The sequence below is a fragment of the Staurois parvus genome, unplaced genomic scaffold (assembly GCF_062004578.1).
Source record: "Staurois parvus isolate SC_StPar_1 unplaced genomic scaffold, SC_StPar_1.0 ptg000426l, whole genome shotgun sequence".
NCBI classification, from domain to species: Eukaryota; Metazoa; Chordata; class Amphibia; order Anura; family Ranidae; genus Staurois; species Staurois parvus.
Genome location: NW_028318222.1, coordinates 3,731,518 through 3,754,467, shown reverse-complemented (window position 1 = coordinate 3,754,467; position 22,950 = coordinate 3,731,518). Strand labels below are relative to the sequence as shown.

Below are 22,950 nucleotides of genomic sequence, written 5' to 3'. Positions count from 1 at the left end.
CAAATGGCAGTATATATACTGGGATTTTTAAATAAATTTTCTTTATACTGGTAATGGCAGCGATCTGCGACTTACAGCAGGACAGCGGCAGGCATTCTGACACTGGGGGGAACTGACTAGCTGCCACTGACATCCCCAGTGAAACTAATACAGTGATCAGTGCTAATAAAAAGCACTGACACTGTAGTAATGACACTGGGCAGGAGGGTGTTAACATCTGGGGAGATCAAATGGTGTGTGTTGTACTGTGTGCTGTTTTTACTAGGGAGATATGCTGTACAGAGAGATACAAAGCAGCATGTCCACAGGTCTCTCCCCTGTCAGCTTTCCCCAACGATCGTCGGCCAGGAATTGCCGCCAGGGACCCGGTGATTTACATCTCTAATCGCCAATAGCGGCATGGGGAGTTGGGTGGCACACGCCACCCAACCCAGAAATGCAAATAACGTACATATACATGATTTTGCACAGCCCTGCTGCCCTGTAGCAGTACTTCTGCTATAGGGCGGAGGGCAAGTCGTTAAAGCAGAGTTCCAGTTGAATTAAAAAAGAAATAAAAGTCAGCAGCTACAAAAACTGTAGCTGCTGACTTTTAAAATACAGACACTTACCTCTCCCTCTGTCCAGCGATGTCCTCACCACGGCTGGTTTCACCAGCCGTCTTCTCTCCTTGATGCTGGTATCCTTAGTGTGGGCACCTGGCTGTGACAGCTTGCAGCTTCACAGCCGGGTGCCCACTGAGCATGTGCAAGTAGCACTGCGCTCTGTGAATGGTCCCGTAGTCTTCACCTTAGGCGATCACACCAGAAGTGGGAGCGGGTATCTGTCAAATTCGGGTACCCACTCCCCAAAGGTGCCAATCCTTAATGGGGAGCGGGGGACAAAGCATTAAAGCAGAACTTCCCCTTTTGGGTGGTGCTCCGCTTTAAGCTTTTGGCAGTAACGCCTGGAAGCAGATTCGTTTCTATGTAGAAGTGAGCCTGATTTTGCACTCTCCAGCTTTAGTAAATAAACCCTAAAGTGTCTACATGACAAGGTACAGTAGCACTAAACACATGTAATGTCTAACGGCACACATATTTCACAAAGTTTGCCTTCGAACAAGTGTACTTTAGTTCTAGCTCCCATCTGATTGAGTAGATCTCTGATTAGTTGCGGTCTAACGAAGGCCTAGTATTACGGTTTCCATAAATTACTGCATACAATTTCCCTAATGCTTTCTCCTGTCTCTCTGTTGATCTATATGCCTGTCTATTTGCCAACACATTTTGGCCAAGACGCAATTCTTAGTTGGCCTGATAATCAGGGTTCTTCCATCCTTGTGTAAAACTGGAAGGTATCATGAACCAGCACATACAGAACCGGAGACGTTTTCTTAAAACTATATATTGAGGGGAATCCATCAAAACTGAAGCACAAAGAATCTGGCGCAGCTGTGCAAAGCAACCAATCAGCTTTTAGTTTAATTTTCAATCTTATTACATTTGAAATAATAGAACAGTACAGCTGTACCAAAGTATGAATCAAAATGAAATGTCTACATAAGCAAGATTTATACATAGGTGACCATAAGGAAATGACATAAAAAATGAGGACATGAGGGATGACAATCCCTCCACTGGCTTCCGATTGCCCAATGCATAAAATTCAAATATTAACATTGACGTACAAAGCTGTTCATAACACTGCCCCAAACTACATCACCGACCTGATATCCATCTAACACCCAAAACGCACTCTCCGCTCCTCACAAGACCTCCTACTTTCCAGTTCCCTGGTCTTCTCGTCCCATGCCCATCACCAGAACATCTTCAGGGCTTCCCCCATCCTCTGGAACTCACTACCCCAATCCATCAGACTGTCACCTTCCCTCCTCACCTTTAGGCGCACCCTGAAAACCCATCTCTTCAGAGAAGCATACCCAGCCCTCACCTAATTGCTGATCTCCTCTGCTCTTCCCACCACTCCATCCCGCACAGCTATCTCCTCCTGTACCACTCTCCCCTCCCTCCTAGATTGTAAGTTCCAAGGAGCAGGGCCCTCGAACCCCTCGTGTATTGTATTGCTACTGTACTTTCTCGTGTACTGTCTCATGTAAAGCGCTGAGCAAACCTCTGGCGCTATATAAATACTGTATAATAATAACAACAAGGGGAGAGGAGATAATAGCACCATAGTCCTCAAATACAAAGTCCTCGTTTCCCCCTGTGGGGTGGAGCACCCATGCAGTCTAGACTATATACTTTAGCCCTGAGTAAAGTTCCAAAAGACGTAGTTTTGATTTTCAAAGCTGAACAGAACAAGCTGAAGGTAGAAGCTGATTAATTGCCATGAAGAGCGGCTCCAGATTCTGGCTGCTTTCGTTTTTATAATTAACCATTTGTTCGTCAAATGTCAACAGTTTTCTATATGCATGGAGTTTGAATGTTCTTTTTGTGATTGCACAGGCTTCCTGTAAGTGAAAGCTTGCGGCGCTGTTCCGCCAACAAAGGAGATGGGAGCAGCGTTTTCTGATCGTTCCAGACGCTGTATGGGGTGAGAAAGGTAGACACCGCTCGACCCCATCCCTGAAGTCCCATATTGATGGAACGGCCTCAGCTGTCATTCTCAGCCACGCCCTTTGATGCATTTCACCCCACCCCCCAGCTTGATCACAGAGGCATACAGGACAAGCGAGGATAGAGTTTACAAGTGCATCATCAGCCATGAATAGGAGGGGTGTAATGATGTGAACAGGTGTATGAAGGATTCAATTCACACTCCAAAGTAGTGGGAGGTTAACTGGCTCCTGTCTAAATTGGCCCTAGTATGTGTATGTATGTATGTCAGATAGGAACTTTAGATTGTAAGCTCCTTGAGGGTATGATGGACTGATCTAAATGTACAATATGGAAAGGCTGTGTAAATCATAGGTGCTATAAATACTTGAAATCAAAAATAAATATGATTCTAAATTATTCCTTTAAACATTAGATCAGACGTGCTCAAACTTTTGAAGAGCAAGGGCTTAAAGCGGAGCTCCACCCAAAAGGGGAAGTTCCGCTTTAAGGACTGCTCCCACCTTTGGGGGGCGCGGATACCCGAATTTGACAGGTACCCACTCCCACTTCCGGTCCGATCGCCTAGGCGACTGGAAGAGGAAGATGTCCTCCCTCCCTGTAGTCTTTTGGGGCACATGCCAGGTCCTAGAAGACTACAGGACCATTCGTGATGTGCAGCGCTTCTTGCGCATGTGTAGTGGGCACCCGGCTGTGAAGCCGCAAGCTGTCACAGCCAGGTGCCCACACTGAAGATGCTGGCCTCCTGGAATATAGGATGGCCGGTGAAACGGGCTGCGGGGGACACACTGCGGGACCGAGGGACAGGTAAGTGGCTGTTTTTTTAAAAATCAGCAGCTACAGTTTTTTGTAGCTGCTGACCTATTTTTTGACAGGGTGAGTGGAACTCCACTTTAAGTGATTTGGTAACCAGTGGCGGGTCACAATGTAATTAAAAGGTTCATAATTTAAACATTTTTAATTTTGAATAGCATAATGAACATTTTCCTCCTGCAGCCACTGAATGCCAACAGGAGGGAGAGGAGGAAAAGCTGGCTTTCAGTGGTTGCAGGAGGAAAATGGAGAGCATCGCTTCCTGTATATGTTGCACCCACTGTCCCTTCTGTCCAAGTGTAAAACAGAATGTGTTAGAGTGGTCGCATAGACCCCCCTGGAGCAACGGGCAGGGTAGCCATTGTGACCTGACGCTACACCAGTTGTTGTGGATGAACCACCCCCCAAACTGCAAATGTAAATGAGCCCTTACTGTCCTGAGCCCCCTATAATGCTGCTTTTACACTCGTGTGCTGCGGTGGTTTACCCACAGCACAGTGCACCTGCGGCTCTCCTGCACATTAGCTGTGCTTTGCCTTAGACTTCTATTTGTTGCGGATGTAGTGCACCTTCTAAAAGTGCACCAAAATTCCTGCATTCTGCTGCGCTACAGAGGAAGCATCAGATTAGGCAGCTCCTGCTTCCAGCTCAATGCACTCTGATGCACTGGGATGATGAGTTGGCAAGCCCAGATCACGATCAACAGATTGCCAACCCCATGCAAGAGCTTTCCTGGTCTGAGGATGAGGCCCTGTGCTCAACCTGTGACCCGCAGGTCACAAGTTGAGCACCCCTGCATTAAATACTCTCCCCCCTCCTTAAGAATACACTGATCAGCGATGTGGCCCATTGGCTGAATGCACCAATCGACCACTGGTCTTCCAGCAGGACCATTCAACAGTAGCTGGCCCTTACAGTACACATGGACCAAAATTTGCTCAATCCGTGCTTAAAGCGGAACTCCACCCAAAAGGGGAAATTCCTCTTTAAGGACTCGTCCCCTGCTCCCCGTTAAGGATGGGAATGTCACCTGAAATTGACAGTTACCCGCTCTCACTTCCACTGCAATCGCCTACGTGATCCTCCCTCCCTGTAGTCTTCTTGGACACGTGACAAGTCGCAGAAGACTACAGGACCATTCACAAAGGGCAGCACTACTCCCGCATGTGCAGTGGGCCGCAAGCTGTCACAGCCGGGTGCTCACACTGAAGATGCCTGCGCCAGTAACACAAAGCGGCCGGTGAAATGGGCTGCGAGGGGAACACCGCAGGATCGAGGGACAGGTCAGCTCCTGACTTTTATTTATTTTTTATTTTCACTGGAATTCCGCTTTAAGCCATATGTGGCCAGCTTAAGAGTACAGTAAGACTGTAACAGCATGTGTGCGGAGCTTCTAGTATTCCCAGGGTGTAAAGAAGATGTGTGTGGTCTAATTAGTTCTACAGAAGCTGCCAGTCACATGTTAGGCCAATGTTTGTTTACAAAACACAACAAACAGAAACATCCAGGCCCCCCCCCAGACTCCCACAGAACAGTCAGTAACCATTACAGTGACAACTTTCCCTTAGAGGTGGCTCAGCTCTCCAGTTCGTAATTTTCAAGGAATTAAAGGAGGTCTATCTACAATGTACTAGTGTAGTAAATTCATTGTGGAAAACTAAAGCAGCCCATCGATCAGGAGTGCTTAACCTGCTGAAGAGTGAGGGCCACTTAAGCGATTTGGTAACTCGTGGAGGGCCACAATGAAATGAAATGGTTCAGAACTTTGAATTTCTTATTTTGAACAGCATAATGAACATTTTCCTCCTACAGCTGCTGAATGCCGACAGGAGGGAAAGTCAAAACCGGCTTTCTGGGAGGGTTACAGGTAGAAAATGGAGAGAATCGGTTCCTGTATATGCGGCCCCTCCTGTTCAGGTGTAAAAGGCAAAATATGGCAGGAAAACCGCATGGGACCCCTGGAGCATGGGGTGGGATCGCCACTGTGACCCCTGATGCTACAACAGTGGCTGAACATGTCTCAACTATGGGATTTTACTATCCCCCAAACTGCAAATGTAAATGAGCCCTTACTGTTGTGAGCCCCTATAAGGGTGTTTTCACACTGATATGCTGCGGTTTACCTGCACTGCAGGTGCAGAGCAGTACAACTGCGGCTTTCCAGTATGTCGGGTGCTCTTTCCACTTTTATATTATAATGGAGGTTAAGGAATCCTCCCAATGAACTATTGTATTCTGACAGCAGGGAGACATCCCCGCCATCACAATACACTGACCAGTAGTGCCGGCTACAGTCTGCAGCACTGATCGAATGGCATTTATCCAACAGGCTGATTGTACAGAAGTTGATCAGTAGATCAATAACTACTGTCCCCATACATGGATCAAAATTTGGCCAGTCCCTGCTGCACCAGCCAAATTCCAGTCCATGTATAGCTCACAACTAGCCATAGCCATACATACAGATTTCTCTTGGTCAGCCCCATGGGCTAAACAACAGAAATCAAATAGATGTCTTCATCTGTGCTACACAGCATGGATGGAGGAATCGGCACTTCTGGTTTTTGCATTCAGACAGCTGCAGCGTCCATGGATGTCTGAATACATGAATAATCACTACAATTGAATGGATGGATGCAGTCACTGTTTGACAATTTTCTATTCAGTTTCTTTGATTTTTTTCCATTTGAAGTTAGTTGAGTTGGGTGATGCCGACAGGCCACTCAGGCTCATATTTTGGCTAAATCACCTGGAATCCGCTGCAATTCAAGCCATGTATGGACAGCTTTAAGTGTTTAAATCTTCTTGTGTGTAAAGAAATAAATACATCTATCATGGACTAACATTTTCCCAGAACTCAACTGAAAGAAGGGCTAGTGTGAGCTTAAAAAAAAAATAAATAAAAATAAAAATTACCTTTACTACTGCACAGGTGTGAAGATGGATAGCACAGCTCATATGGACACAATTACACTCTGTGTCAGGAAGGTGCACAAAATCGCATGCTTTCCCGACACACACAGAAATGTGCTGCCCTTTATTATTATTATTATTATACAGGATTTATATAGCGCCAACAGTTTGCACAGCACTTTACAATATAAAGGGAGACAATACAATTCAATACAAGAAGCAGACATGTGCCGGTGCCATGCATCTGCTAACATGCATTTTCATACGTGCCAAAGCACATGGTGCCACATCACCATGCGTTCCGTTCAGGGACTACCTTTGTGTGTTTTCTGTGCATAGAGCAGCCCATTGAAATGAATGGGCTGCCTTACAGGCAACGTGCTCCATTGCATCTGGATGGTGTGAACAGAGAAAAAGGGGTATTTTCATAGAGCAGAGAAACTGACATTCACTGCATGTGAACCTGCCTGGTGGGTGTGTATTTTAAATGAGTGAATGATTTACCACCAGTAAACGTTTGGTGAATATTACATTCACGGTTTAATAAATATGCCTCAATGTCTGTGAAAAATCGTACACAATCGAGTTTCCAAAAGGTTTTTAGAGTAAAATGAATGACCACTTTCAAGGGTACGATTTATAAAACAATCTCATATTTGGGCTCTATGAAAGTTTTGCAATATAAAAACAGACCTCAGTCCCTACTTTCTCTTTGCCCAGTGGATATACTGTATATTGGTTATTTTTTGGCATGGGGCTGAAGCAAATGACCCCTAACCTTAAGCCAACCCTTAAAGGAAACTATTCTTGAGTGAATATGGAGCTGCCATTGCTGACTTCTAATTCTGCAAAATAAATTCGCTGTCATGCAAAGTCTCTTGGTCCAATACTTTGAGTTAGTAACCAAGAACAAGTATACAGACTTTTCCTTTCCCAATTTGTGTACTCTTTCCAGGGCAGTGACTACAATAGCAGTCAAATATATTTTATACACACACACACACACAGCTCAGCATAAATGAGTACACCCAGATTTGTCAGAAAAACTTTACTTTCCTTTCAGAATCAACATTTCCTATGGGACACTATACTACAAAATACTCCAACAAATGCAGGTTATCGATTGCAAACAAGATTTGTTAATTTTCACACACAAAGAAGTATTTTTCCTAACAAATTCATTCAAGACCATGTTGCAAAAATGAATACACCCCAATGAAAGTCTTAGGAGCAAAGCTAAATTTTAGATAACAAGATTCTAACTAACAAGAATTCAACTACAGGTGAGTCTAATTATTCATTGAACAGGTGTCCAGCAGACCATGGATTATAAAAGGGAGTTACTTAACAGAGAAAACCCCTCCCATTTCACGCTGTCAGCAATGGCACCACATGGGAGAGAAACGTCACAAGGCCTGAGAAAGAAAATAGTTTCTTTACACAAGAATGGTGAAGGCTACAAGATCAGCAAATCATTACTTATTAGTCAGAATACTGTAGCAAAAGCGATACAAAAATTTAACAAAGATGGAACTGCAACCATCTCACAGAGACGTCCAGGCCATTCACAGCTGTTAACACTTCAACAGAAGTGTCTTCTGATGAGAAGGGTTGAAGAAAATCACCACACAAGTTCACTGCAGTTAGCTAAAGAAGTAGAAAGCCAAACTGGGGTGATTGTTTCCCATGACACAATATGGCACACACTGCAGAGGAATGGCATGCATGGTGTTGTCCATGAAGGAAGCCTCTCCTAAACCCCATACAAAAAAAAACGGTAGAATTTGCTAGGGCCCATGCTGAAAAAGAAGACGACTACTGGGATTCTGTACTCTGGAGTGATGAGATCAAGATAAATGTTTGTGGAACTGATGGCTTCAAAATTGTATGACATCGCAAAGGTGAGGAGTACAAAGAAAAATGCATGGTGCCTACAGTGAAGCATGTTGGTGGCAGTGTCCTTCTGTAGGGCTGCATGAATGCTGCTGGTGTCGAGGAGCTGCATTTCATTGATGGTATCATGAATTCACAGATGTACTGCTCTATATTGAAAGAGAAGATGCTACCATCACTCCGTGTCCTTGGTCGTCGTGCACTTTTCCAACATGACAAGGATCCAAAACACACATCTAAGGCCACTGTTGCATTTCTGAAGAACAACAGGGTGAAAGTGATTCAGTGGCCAAGTATGTCTCCTGATCTGAACCCAATCGAACACCTATGGGGAATTCTGAAGAAACACGTGGAGCATCACTGTCCATCCAGGATCCAGGCTCTAAAAGAGGTTGTTCTTGAAGAATGGAAAAAGATAGATGTTGCAATATGTTGCCATCTTGTTCATTCCATGCCTAGAAGACTTGATCCCGTTCTTACAACTATGGATATCATACAAAATATTACATGGAGTAGTTTTGGTTGTGGGGTGTATTCATTTTAGCATCAACTAAATTGACTAAAACTGAAGATTTTGTAATCAAAGTTATATTATTAACCTTGCTTTCATGTAATGAGCTAAACAAATGTTCTATAAAAGTCAGTTCTGTCAAAATTTTGGCAATTTTTCTTGTGTTCATTGAGATATTGATTAAAATCTTACTTTTCAAAAGGGATGTGCTCATTTATGCTGAGCATTGTATATATACACACACACACACCCATGCTCTCTATATCTAATATTTCTATTAGAAAAGTTTACTTTAAAACGCAGTATAAACCTTCCTGCCTTCACAGGTGTTTTGCACCTGCATAAGATGTGTATTGATCATATAGCTGACGGTGTCATCTGTTGGTCTATAAGCACAGCCTATAGTATAGTAAACCTTCAAATTCTCAGCAGTTTGTGTTCATGCAACGTGGTAATGTTAATGGCATTGCCTCTGTCTGTATAGTCTGAGAACGAACATTTCCTGTGAAGAAATTACATATCCCACAATCTTTGAGTCTCTCAGTCTAGTGTTCTGCAGGTAATAGCTGCATAGTAATTAGATCTGAAACAGACACAAGCAAACAGAGTAAGGAATGGAATACATGTGTATTCATCACATTAGCACTCCCACATTTGTCATAAAATGCATTGGAAATCACAAAGCATGGATAGGACACTCTGTGACCCAGAACAAGAATTGCCTGTCTCTTCATCGTATAGGGACAAGCTAGGTGTATGAATATATAGTCATAGCAGAATCGATCAGTCATGACACTGCAAACTGCAGCCAAAATATGTGAGCTATGACAGGGTAAGTCAAACACACAATACAGGGAATATAACTACACTAAGGCAGGCAACAGATTACGCAATATTCTTTCCTTCCACCACAAGTGGAAAAAAGAAAATTGCTTGATTCCCCACCAACACACTCAGTGTTGATGAAGGAATCCCTCCTGCAGTGCTATTGTGTTCTGCCGGTGGGGAGCCTTCCCTGTATGGAGAACACAATGATGAGTATTGCAGGCTTTAGCCAACAGACTAATCGTTCAGGAAAAGCCCAACAGGCTTGTTGTACACAAGTCAATCAATAGATTAATGTGTGTACAACCAGGGTGCTCATATATGGATAGAAAAATCGGCTGGCCCCTGCTGAACTGGACAAATTTCAATCCATATTATGGCCGGCTCAATATTTCAAACAGCAAAAACATTGCAAAGTGCAGAATGCCTTACATTAACCACTTGCCCTCCAGAGAATTTACCCCGCTTCCTGACCAGGCAATTTCTTACGATTTGGCGCTGCATTACTTTAACTGACAATTTTGCGGTCATGCAATGCTGTACATAAATAAAATTGATGTCATTCTTTTCCCACAAATAGAGCTTTCCTTCAGTGGTATTTGATTGCCTCTGCGTTTTTTATATTTTGCACTATAAACAAAAAAAACCAACAATTTTGAAAAAAAAAAACAAAACCATATTTTTGACTTTTTGCTATATTACATAGTCAAGAAAAAATTTAAAAAAATAAAATTTCTTCATAAATTTAGGCCAAAATGTATTCTGTTACATGTCTTTGCTTGTTGTTTACACACTAAGCTCTCCCGTCAGCTTTGCCCACGATCAGAGTACCAGTGACTGAAATCCCCAGTAGCCAATAGCGGTGCAGGTAGGGTGGCGTGCACTCCCCTACCCAGAAATGCAAAATCACAGAGACATATATGTGTGTAATTTTGCGCAATTGTGATGCCCTGTAGCAGTGCATCTGCTATAGGGTGGCGGGCAAGCGGTTAAACCTACCCTCACTTAAAAACACAGGAGTGGGAGAAGGGTCCTTATCTTTTGTAGGCACCACTCCAATGTTGTGTTGCAATTAAAATTTTTCAGGCATGCACAATGTGCAAATGGGCCATCATGGGAGCACCTGGAAGGTAACTACTCTATCATAACTGCCCCAAAGTGAACCTGTCATTTTTCGCTAACCTAACTGGCTCAGAACAGATTCTGATTATGGGATTCATTATGTACATGAACTTGGCCTTTAATTCTTTAGCTGTAAAAAAATGTTTTCTAAAGCAAAAACAAAGTGTTCCTGTCACCTACACAACCTGGAGGCAGCATACTGTAGTCCAAATTGGTATTTATGAAACTGTCCAATATCAGTTCCCCAGAAGCATGTAATATTACTAAAGCACTTTAATCTCAGTAAAGGAATAAATTGTCTTCTCATTAACACTTCAGCCAACAAATGGCTGCATTGCAGCTACTGCACATTTACTCCCAATGTACTGGCAATGCATGCTGGGAAATAAGACGCAATGATCATCCAACCAGAAAGGGTTGCTTGAGAGAGGAACTATTTTCCTTTGTGTAATTGCTTCATCTACATAAGACTGTACTGAGAACAACTGAAGTGAAGTTCTAATGTTACCTATAGCTGGAGCATTAATGCAGAGCTCTCTGGCCAGCAGCAGAAAGGTTTTCCCCAGGACATACACGTTCACCTGCCAGAATAAAAGAAACATCATTATACAACTGGAGAGACAGAGAATCTTACAGAATCAAAAGAAATGCTTTATGTTAAAGCACTTTTAAAGTGTTACAAAACCCAGGACCCTGCATTCACTATATCTGGTCTCCCACAGTACATACAATATGGAAATGCAATTATTTTAGTAAATATAAACTGCTAAATACCTTTTCTCATCAGCAGTTAGAGCAGTCTTGTGACTTCTATCAGTGTCCAGCAGAGCACTAGTTACAGCTTGTAGGAGGAGTTTCCATTCTCCCCTGTCCTATGAGGCTGCATAACCTTTGACCCTCTGTCTGGACAGTGCTGATTGGCCCTGTGCTGCTCATATGCACTCTCACAACAACAACAAAAAAAAGGAAAGAAAACTATCTGGCAGTACACACCAAACTAAGCATGTTATGCTTGCCCCCAAGGCTCTGTTCTATCAGGACATGGATTGGGGACAGTAGAAGGATAGGATCAGAGAAGGCAGGATCAAACATCCTTTTTACACAATGCAGAGGATTAACCCCTTAGGTTGCACAGTGAGTATAACAAGCATGCTTTACTGCATATACAGACTGATTTTACTGTTGTGGGTTTAGCAACACTTTAAAGGGAGCCTCTCAAATAAAAAAATGAATAAATCCAAAAAAATGGCTATTTCAACACGTTGTATGAAAGTGCTGTAAGGCCTCATGCACATGGACGTCTATTAGCCGAAATCCCTCAAGCATAAAATCCTTGGCATTTAGCCAAGAGCCACATACAGCCTCCAATACAAGTGAATGGCTGTTCGCTGCCTTTTCATGTAAACACTGATCACTTGTGCAATGGGGTTTACCTATGCATATGTATACAATATATTCCCCAAACGCATGCATGGAGAAATGCAAGTGCAGAAGCAGTCGGCGTTTAGATGAGTACAATCATTCACTTGTATTGGCGCCTGTACGCAGCACTTGCACTCTCTGGGTACAAGGAAAGCGCTTTTGCGTTGTGTTTACCCATACAAGTGACATGTGCGATTTGAGCGCAGTGTGTTTTCAGCCCAATGATTTGGATGGGCTGAAATCGTACTGCATCACACCAAGAGTAGTCCATGCACTACTCTTAAAGACACACTGCAACCAGATCTCAAGGTACTTTGGCACCATGCGATCTGGTGCAGGCAAATGCACTGTTTGCTGTCTACTTTACATTTACAAATGCTGCAGATCACAGATACAGACCGTTTTGTACGCGGTGCAGGAAACTCTCACTTTCTTGCACAGTGTGCCTGCATCTAACAGCGAAATAACAGGGAACATAAATGGACCCCGCTAGTATGGGTCGGCTGCCATGTTTAGCATTGTCAGTTTATAACAAATAGGTATAAGGGATCACCTCCAGCACCACATCCCGAATATACACTTAGGTCCATATATATCTGGATACAGGCACAATTTTCAGACTTTTGGCTCTGTGTGCCACCAGAATAAATTAAAACCAAACAATCCAAATGAATTTGAAGTGCAGACTTTCAGCTTTAGTTCAAGGGGTTGAACGTAAATATCAACTACAAATTTTATGTATTCTTTCATGTGATACATAATATCCTGGATGGTGTGGTCTGTGTCCTGCCCTTAGATCACTTTTGTGGACTTTAACTAGTATTGCTGGGAGGCTCCCCTGTCTGGTTCCTTGTCATTCCCTCCTCTGTGTTCGTTCCCAGTGGGGCTTCGCCCGTACATGCAATAATCATCATGCTTTGGATGATATACATAGTTCTGCACCCCCAGAACCCCTGAAGCAGCTCAACTTTCAAAACGTGTTGGGATATTGCACCTGCCTATATTATACTTCTATCAATATAGTATGGTAGAGTGTAATTTATACAAGAGCGCTCTTGCATCTTAGGGGAGGTGTATGGGATCTGCTGCCTATGTACTATAATTTTTTTCCCATAATATTTTTATTGAGAAGAAATAAAGCATTCCAACAGTGTCAATATTAAGAGTACAGATCTTAGGTATAGCATAGCGTAAACATCAATATCCAGGAGAATAATTCAGATGAGTCGTATGGGCATGGATGACCTGTTACATATAGAAACTCAATTCAACATATGCGCTCTGAACTCTGAAAGTCCTCAATAGTCATCCTCTAGGAGGTAGGTATCCTATTCTCCAGGGAATAGTGCGACTGGAACAAATATGCTGTGTAAGCAGTAGATCGTTTGTATATGTATATAATAAAAAAGGAAAAAAAAAACCTTCAAAAAGGAAAGAGTACAGGGTGTGTATAATAAAGTAGGCTCATGCTATGCCGAATCAGTCGGCAGGGGACTATGTACTATAATAAGCTCCCCCAGACATGTTTTTTACCCTTTGGGGGTTGTTTAACCTGCCATTTTAAACACGCGACTTTGTAATAAAATTTATGATTTTTTTATATATAGTTTTTGTGTGTTTCTTCCGGAGGGTCAGACATTATAGCACTCTGAAAGCCCCATTTATCCAGCGTGGTCAGTTTACTACCAAGAAGATGGGAGCTGGCGGGATCAACCAGTAAATGCAACAGTGCTATCAAAAAGCCCATAGGGACACCTTAAGGAGACAGAAAAATGATTCTGTATTTATAAATTTGGAACCACTTTAATGTTAGGCCTCGTTCACACTTGACTGTTTTATCAACTCTTGCCAAACGCCCCTATAGCGTTTGGCAAGCGTTGGTCCGGCATTTGCGGAGCGGTTTTAAACGCTCTGCAAACGCCGCATGTGCGGTTCAGCGGCGTTTGCTAGGCGTTTGCCGAGCGTTAAAAACGCCCTACAAACGCCTATAATGAAGTTTGAATGGTGTTACCGCCCCACAAACGCTGGCCGGGCATTTGCGGAGCGGCACCATAGACTAGAATAGGAGGCTTCAACGCCTCCTGACTCGACCAGAGGTGTCCGTTTTGCCGCGCCGCGAACGCTCCCGTTAGAACAGCACCATGTGCTGCAATGTGCAGAATTGTCCGAGGCGTTTGGGAAGCGGTAAAAACTCTTCCCAAACGCCTTTCTGTCACCTGCACACAACGCTAGTGTGAACGTAGCCTTACAGGCCCCAGGGCTGTCATCCTGATAACCTATTCCAAAGTAACAAAGTGTATCACATCTTTTTTCAATGCTGAAAATCTGTTACATCACAAATTCATTTCAGCCAAAACCAATATTCATCTATGAGAGGATTATGATGGGTTAGTGTTTTTGCTGGCTTCTGGATTTTCTCAGGGATGCCAGTAGTGAGATGCTCTTGCGGGGGGTTAAATGCTCCCTGTATCCCCTGTCACTGAGCATCACTCTCATTCTCTGCTTCCTCCATAATATTACAATGACAGAGGACTGAAAGGGACCTTTATAGGGAGTAGTTACCAGCACTAGAAATGCCAGGATGAGTCGAATATCTGCCTCATGTAGGAGTAAAGCACTGTAGCCATGCTGAATCGGAGCATCAAGGCAATGTCAAATCTGCACTAGAAAACAGCAGCTGGGGATGTTATAATCTGATTAGCCGTTGACCAATAAAGGCAGTTCTCATCAAACACATGTCAATAAATAAGGATTACCCACATGAGGAAGAAACATAACTAAAAAGAATCCGAGCTTTCATGTACAGCGAGAGCTATGCCTGGTACACACAATTAGAAAATCGAATGAAAAGAACTGCATTCGCAACGATCGTTCGAAAATCTATTCATTAGCACACAGCTTCCAAGAGCCCATCACGGCAGTTCAGACAGAAATATCCAAACGGTACATGTTCCAAAACTGCTCTCATAAGATAACAAAACAAATTTTTGTTTAATTAGTATAATATTCATCCATAAAAAAAAAAAAATAGAGTTTGAATCCCAACCACAGTACCACCTGCATGTTTACATGTTCTCCCTGTGCAAGTTTCCTCCAGGTACTCTGGATTCCTCCCACACTCTAAAGACGTGCTGGTAGGTTAATTGGATCCTGTCTAAATTGGCCCTAGTATGTGTATGTATGAGTGTGAGTTAGGGTCTAAAATTGGCCCTAGTATGTATGAATGTAAGTTAGGGACCTTATATTGTACACCTCGAGGGTTAGGGACTGATGTGAATGTACAATATATATGTAAAGAGCTCCACAAACTGATGGCGCTATATAAGTACTTATAATAAATTGAAAAAAATTATAATTAAAAAAATGTAAAAACCGAGTGACCAAGGCCACGCATGATCAGAAACAAAAGAACGACCCAGAAGAAAAACAGGGCAATGAAAACAATTTTCACCTGCAAAGGAAAATGTTCTCAAATACAAAAAATCATTGTTTGCAGCACAGATATATGTTAAATAGTGAACATCGAATGGAAATATGAATGCATATAGTATACTTAATATCTTTTGACCTTCTAAAGATGGATATGAACGAATCCACGTACTCACACAGGACACAGAATAGGACAATATTCTGTATTAGTATAAGCACCAGAATCCTGCTGGAATCAGCACACTTATCACCCATTTTACACTCATACCGGCATTGGCAAGTAATACCCAGCTGGACATGTACAAGGTTTACATCTTCATTCATTTTAGTCTATGGCAGGGCTCCATGGAACCCCAGGGATTCTCCAGAGGTTGATAGCGATTGCCTCGGACAATGAGCAAATTTCTGCCTCTCAGATAAATTCCCACTGATATACAGTCCTGGCCAAAAATATTGGCACCCCTGCATTTCTGTCAGATAATGCACCACTTTGCCCAGAAAATTGTTGCAATAACAAATGTTTTGGCATTCTCATGTTTATTTCTTTTGTTTGCACTGGTATAACACAAAAAAGTGGAGAAACAAAGAGCCAAATCTGACACATTCCACGCAAAACCTCAAAAATGGACTGGACAAAATTATTGGCACCCTCAAAATTGTAAGACATAATTGCATTGCAAGTTTGTGATGCTCCTGTAATTTGTAATTAAACTCACCTGTATCAATTAACAGGTGCTGACAATATAGAAATCACTCCGGCAACAAGTTAAAATGGTGAAAATTTGACTCAACCTTTCTGTTGTGTGTCTCTGTGTGCCACATGGAGCATGGAGAAGAGAAAGAGAAGCAAAGAATTGTCTGAGGATTGGAGAACAAAAATTGCAGAAAAGCATAGACAATCTCAAGGTTACAAGTCCATCTCCTGAGATGTTAATCTTCCTGTGTTTACTGTGCGCAACATTGTCAAGAAGTTTACAGCCCATGGCACTGTAGCTAATCTCCCTGGACATAGACAAAAGAGAGAAAATAATCAAAGATCACAACAAAGAATTGTTCAAATGATGGATAAAGAATCTCAATCAACTTCCAGACAAATTCTAGCTGACCTTCAGACACAGGGTACAACTGGCAGCTCAGAGTATACATCGCCATCTGAGTGAAAAGGGGCGCTATGGTAGGAGACCCAGAAGGACCCCGCTAATGACACAAAAACATGAGAAAGCCAGATTGGAGTTTGCCAAAAATCTGAGGAAGCCAAAATCCTTTTGAGTGAATATGCTATGGACAGACGAAACAAAAATGACAGCTTTTTGGTAAAGCCCATCATTCTACTGTTTTCAGAAAAAGAAATGAGGCCTTTAACCACTTACCTACTGGGCACTTATACCCCCTTCCTGCCCAGGTCAGTTTTCAGCGCTGTCACACTTTGAATGACAATTGCGCGGTCATGCAACACTGTACCCATATGACATTTTTATCATTTTTTGAGACAGATAGAGATTTCTTTTGGGTTTTTTATTTTTTGTTAAACCAAAAACAAACTGAAAATTTAAAAAAAATAAAGTTTTTTTCTTAGTTTTTGTTATAAAATTCCGAATGAGTGATTTTTCTCCTTCACTGATGTGCACTAATGAGGCTGCAGAGATGGGCACTGATAGGCATTGACAGGTGGCACTAGTAGGTGACACTGATGGGCATTGACAGGCAACACTGATAAGCACTGAAAGGCAGCACTCATATATGGCACTGATAGGCAGCACAGATAGGCGGCACTGATAGTGTTGTGGGCTTTTGAATCATGTCTCAAAAATGTGACTTTTATCAAGACATAATAGTATATGGCAAACAGCTCAGCATAGCCGAATGTTAAGAGTTAATTTTGTCTTGGTTGAACCACCAAGAATTCTAGTTAAAGAACTGGAGAGAATGGGTGAAGGGATTGTTTTTCTTTCCTCCTAGAGACAATACTATTTTAAAGTTCTACAGGTGATCAAACACCATTATTCAGACTTCAATAAGCAGGTAAACATATACAAGGTCTGGACAGGACAATAGAGGAACCAAACTGATTGTCTGAGAGCTTACCCAAACCTTGTAGAGTGTGATGAACCAACAGACCTCTGAAACTATTACCATATACTATTGTTCACCAAGGGTGAAAGCATTAACAATTGTTTACCATGAGCCCAATACAAGGGCCATGCAAATAGAGAGTTTTTTCCCTACACAGAGAAAAATGTTGATTCTGAAACAAAGGGTTGAAATTCAGGACATTTAAGTCTAAAAGTTCACTGTATATCATTACAAAAATGTATTACAAAAACAGATTATAAATAAGATGTCATAGACTTTAAACACCACTAAATACTCAGCAATGGGAACTATATATCACTAACTTGAGTATTGAGATGATGGGAAGTAAGATGTATTATAAACTAGCATTAGTTACATGTCTTATCAGGAAACAAACAGGATGGTACTTCAAGGAGGAATAACCGAATATACACCTATATTCCATGGTCCCTATTTAGAATAATATAGGTATCACTGCTATATCTGGAAAGAGCCGTATATTTTATTCCTGAAATTACCTGAAGATTCCACCCAAGGTATGAGTCATCTCAAATGCTCACATTGTTCTGTGATACATGACCGCCACCTGGCGGGCAGGTGAGAAATAGCTTATGTACACACATTTCTCAACTAGCCAATCAGGAAGCCTGGTGGGAAGGTATCTTAGAACAATGGACTAGTGGATATAAAAGCCCATGTGCTTTAAGAAAAAAGGAGGAACCCTCATAAAGACCTCATGGAAAGACCTGACATCTGAAGAAGATCTCTGCTGAATAACTACTCTTCCATCTTTTCAAACTTCCTAAAACTTTAAACCTCTAAACTTATAACTTCCTACATTCTCCCCTATTGAATCTATCACTTGCCTATATATCAGTCTAAAGGCGTTCCACTGCCAGCTAAAACCACGGGAGAGTTGCCTAGTCTGACGTCCGGGTGTGGTGAGATGTTTATTTGATTTTGTATTAATTACTTTCTCTGTTGTGTAGAATCATAAAATTACCTTAGTGTATTACAACAATATTGGGTAGTTAGATATCTGTAGTCAGATACTGTGTTACTGTTAAAAAAATTGTTTATTGCCATATTATAAATTTTTCCATATTTCATAATTTATTGAATATTAATAACCAGAGTATCACATATCAAGGGCTTACTTCTTGCAATCCTATGGCCACGGTGTGCGAGAATATAACCTTTGAGATATTCGAAATTATTAATTATTAATAAATTTAATAATCTCATATCATTTAAAATTTGTGATTGATGGAATTAGTTAGAGACATTATTAGTGTGTCTTACATTGGTAGGATATATTTTTGATTGTGTGTACCAATATTCATTTATCACCAGTCTTTTGCGTTTTGTGTTAATGTATATATAATTTTTGTACATAAATAAATTGTTATATTTATCTATTATAAGGCAAATTTTGTGTGTATGGTACGAAATCATATTGGCTAAAAGAATTCAAGGTATAATAATAAGTGGTGATCAAATTATCAAAGTGTCCAAATTATTGGTTTACTAAATATTTGCCGTATTTTAACGGCTGGAGGCACTGTAATATTTCATCTAAGGGAAAGGGACACGCCCTTTATAAATAATATATATCCTTACATAAACCACCACAACAATAGGTGACACTGAAAGGCAGCTCAGATGGGCACTGATATGTGGCATTGATGTGCACTGGTAGGCACGGATATGCGGCACTGATGGGCACTGGCAGGTGGCATTGATGGGCAATGACAGGTGGCACTGTTGGGGCTACACTGATCATCAGTGCCCTGATGATCAGTGTACATGTCCCTTCCGAGGAATGCCGATTACCGGCTCTCCTCTGTCAGCGTGGCAGCTCGTGAGGAGAGAAATGCCGATAACCGGCATTTCCCTATTTACATGTGATCATCTGTGATTGGACACAGCTGATCCCATGACCAAGCCGACATCTTCGGCTCTTTCCGTTGATCAGTGATCCGCTTGTCCAAGGGACACAGCGCACCACCGATCGCCGCACTGCGCGCTCCCGGAGCCGCACATTCGCGGTTCGAGTGGGAGGACGTCATATGACGTCCTCCGAGAACGAGAGGACCGCCTTGCACCCGTCATTACCTTATATGGCAGGCGGGAGGCAGTTAAAGAAAAGAATACAGTCCCTACAGTCAAACATTGTGGAGGGTCACTGATGTTTTGGTGTTGCTTTGCTGCTTCAAGCACAGGATGTCTTGACCGTGTGCATGGGATTATACAATCTGAAAACTACCAAAGATTTCTGGTATGCAATGTAGGGTCCAGTGTCAGAAAGTTGGCTCTCCGTCAGAGAGTTGCGTCTTACAGCAGGACAATGACCCAAAGCACATGTCAAAAAGCACCCAGAAAAGGTTTTCAAAAAGTACTGAACTGGCCAGCAATGAGTCCAGATCTCAATCCCATAGAGCACCCGTGGAGAGATCTCAAAACAGCAGTTAGGAAAAGGACCCCTTCCAAACTGAGAGACCTGGAGCAGTTGGTGGTCCAAAATTCCAGTAGAGAGGTATAAGAAACTCATTGATGGTTACAGGAAGCTATTGATTTCAGTTAATTTTTTCCAAGGGGTGTGCTACCAAATATTAAATTGAGGGTGCCAATAATTTTGTCCAGCCCATTTTTGGGGTTTTGCGTGGAATGTCAGATTTGGCTTTTTGCTTCTCTATTTTTTTGTGTCATACTAATACAAACAAAAGAAATAAACATGAGAATGCCTAAACATTTATAATTCTGAGCGAAGTGGTGCATTATCTGACAGAAATGCAGGGGTGCCAATATTTTTGGCCATGACTGTAAATGATCTTTTTATCTATCTGTAAGGGGGAATTCTTCCCAATGACTACAAGTGTAAGGAGCATTCTTCCCACTGACTGTCACACTGATGTATCATGAGTTGTAGATATAGTAATCATTAGTGGGGGTTCCCTGAGATTCGGAATTTATCTCAAGTGTTCCTCTGTGCTGAAAAGGTTGAGAAAGACTGATCCATGGAGTGCATTAAAGTCCAACTCCAACCTCGACGGACTCCTCTCTACACGTGTTCAGGTTTATCACACCTGTTATTAACAATCACGCATTTCCATGCACTGCCATTGTCATCAATAGGCTCTACAACGCATGTTGATACTGAAAAACAGTCAATGCTCATCATTGCAACACACAGATGTCAACTGGTGTAGCGGCAAGATGAGTATCCCCATGAAGATATGTCCCCCTGACGCATCTGCGCATGTCATGGTTTTCAGCAGAAGTAGCCGATTGCCGATCACCATCCATAGCACAGTTAACCCCTTTTAGGCTGCACCGCTGAAGCTGATCCCGCGGATCAATAGCCGACGCTCCCGCAACATGGATAGAAGCATCATGGAAAGGAGAGGTCGGATGCAGTAGCTCTGTGATCGCTTGACCGTCTCTGAAACCATGACATGCGCAGATGCGTCAGGAAGACACATCTTCATGGGGATACTCATCTTGCCGCTACACCGGCACCAGTGACAACAATGGCTACCATGTGTACCTTTACTGGCCTTGAATGCAGAACTGTAAATGGGCTCTTAGGATATTTCTTTTCACACTTTTCTCGCCCTGGTGACATCACATTAGGTTTTATCGTGATAGGATGTGAAGAATTAGCTCCTCAAAGGCTTTGCAGACCATAATACAATCTGACAGATGCTAGACCTTTGCCACTCAACTAGAAAGTGATTTTGATTTTCTGCTATTTGTGTCTCCATAGGGGGGAATTCTTTTTACTTTTTGTGACAGTGACTGCACAGGAAGTGAGAACAAACCCACCCAGTTTCCAACACCCCCTACACACACACATAGTACAGAACTGGAAAAAAAAAACAAAAACCCCAAAACATTTGTTTGGAGCAGGGACTTAGGAGACCATGTCACCAAACCATTTATTTCAACAACAATCTTCCTATAAGAGTAATGAATTTTACTTAGCCATGTTATTTACCTCTAAAAGCTTCCCTTGTGTAGACATCAAAAAGCCCAGAGACTGCGATTCGATGCCACCATATGATGTCAGCAGATACAGACACTCAAGTGACACTTTATAGCAGGGGCAGGCAACCTTAACCTCCCTAGCGGTATGATTATGTCAGTATTTCTGTGCTCAAAGCGGTACATTGTTTTCAATGGAAATATGTTGTTTTTTTATTGTAGGCCTGTAATTCTGTTTAACCTCCCTAGCGGTATGATTCCTTCCGATTTTTTGTGCTGAAAGCGGTACCATTTTTTTGCATGGAAATAGTTTTTTATTATAGGCTGTAATTTTTAGGAAAATTTCCCCACAAATCATCACTCAATTCTGCAAGTGGTTCTGATTTACTATCGCTGTTCTCTAGCCGGTCTAAAACCGCTTTTGACGTAAAGGGACGCTTTTTGGACGCCATGAACTTTTCTAAGTTTCCAGGCAGAAAGAACAGACAAAATGCAGGCAGGGCACAGGACAAAGCACTTGGGACAAAATGTATGTGAAATGGGATGAAACAGCAATGTTTTACTATTTAAAATTGAAAAAAAAAAAAGACATTTTTTAAATTTCCCGCCGCCGCCGGCGCCCGTACGTCCCGACGTCACGGGGACTGGAACACAGAAGCCGGATGCCGGCATCGGCCGGAGGAGATGGCCGGGGACGCTGCAGGGGACACATCGCGGGAGCGAAGGACAAGGTAAGTGCTGCAGGGACCCCCAGAGCAGCGCTGCATGGTAAGCCCGAGTGTAGCTCGGGGTTACCGCTTGTGGTATAGAAATTCTACCCCGAGCTACACTCGGGAAAACCGCTAAGGAGGTTAAACAAGAGTCTAGTAGACATCACTGGTGCATCGCAATCAATAGTGCACCACGTGTGCAGATCATTCACGTCAATCTCAGATTCGCTGCTGTCTTCACTTTCGGTGTCTGAAGACAAATCGCCACGAGTCGCTATCACTTAATTCAAGTAGTTCCTCACTGTCGCTGTTCGCCAACTCATCACAAACCGTTTTAGCGCTAGCTAGGCGCTTTTTGGAAGCCATGAGCGCAAATCCGTTTTTAGTTACAGAAACGGAAAAACTGCACTATGGAAATATCTGAGGTAGAGTTACAATGTATGCACTAGAGGAACACTTTATTTTGACACTGATCTATTTTTATAATTCTCACCTCCCGCAAGTTTCGCCTCCCAACGGCACAGCACGGCAGACTCATGCTGATCACACTGATCAGCGTGAGTTAGCCAGGAACCAGAGAAACAGAGAAGGAGACTGGGGACGGACAGAGGGGATGGCTGCTGGCAACGCAGGACCCAGTACACGGATCGGCACCAGGTAATTAGATTGCCGTGAGCCAGAGTCTGGCTCGGGTTTA

The 22,950-nt window shown here is 42.5% G+C and overlaps 1 protein-coding gene across 2 annotated transcripts in view; it reads right to left on the bottom strand.

The window, feature by feature from the left end:
* The window catches only part of BRF1 (BRF1 general transcription factor IIIB subunit), a 507,447-nt gene that overhangs the window by 267,418 nt on the left and 217,079 nt on the right, over window positions 1-22,950 (bottom strand). For both annotated transcript variants that reach the window (XM_089687515.1, XM_089687516.1), the window contains one exon: window positions 11,144-11,216. In XM_089687515.1, the coding sequence (XP_089543641.1) occupies window positions 11,144-11,216 (73 nt within the window). The remainder of the gene's footprint in view (window positions 1-11,143; window positions 11,217-22,950) is intronic.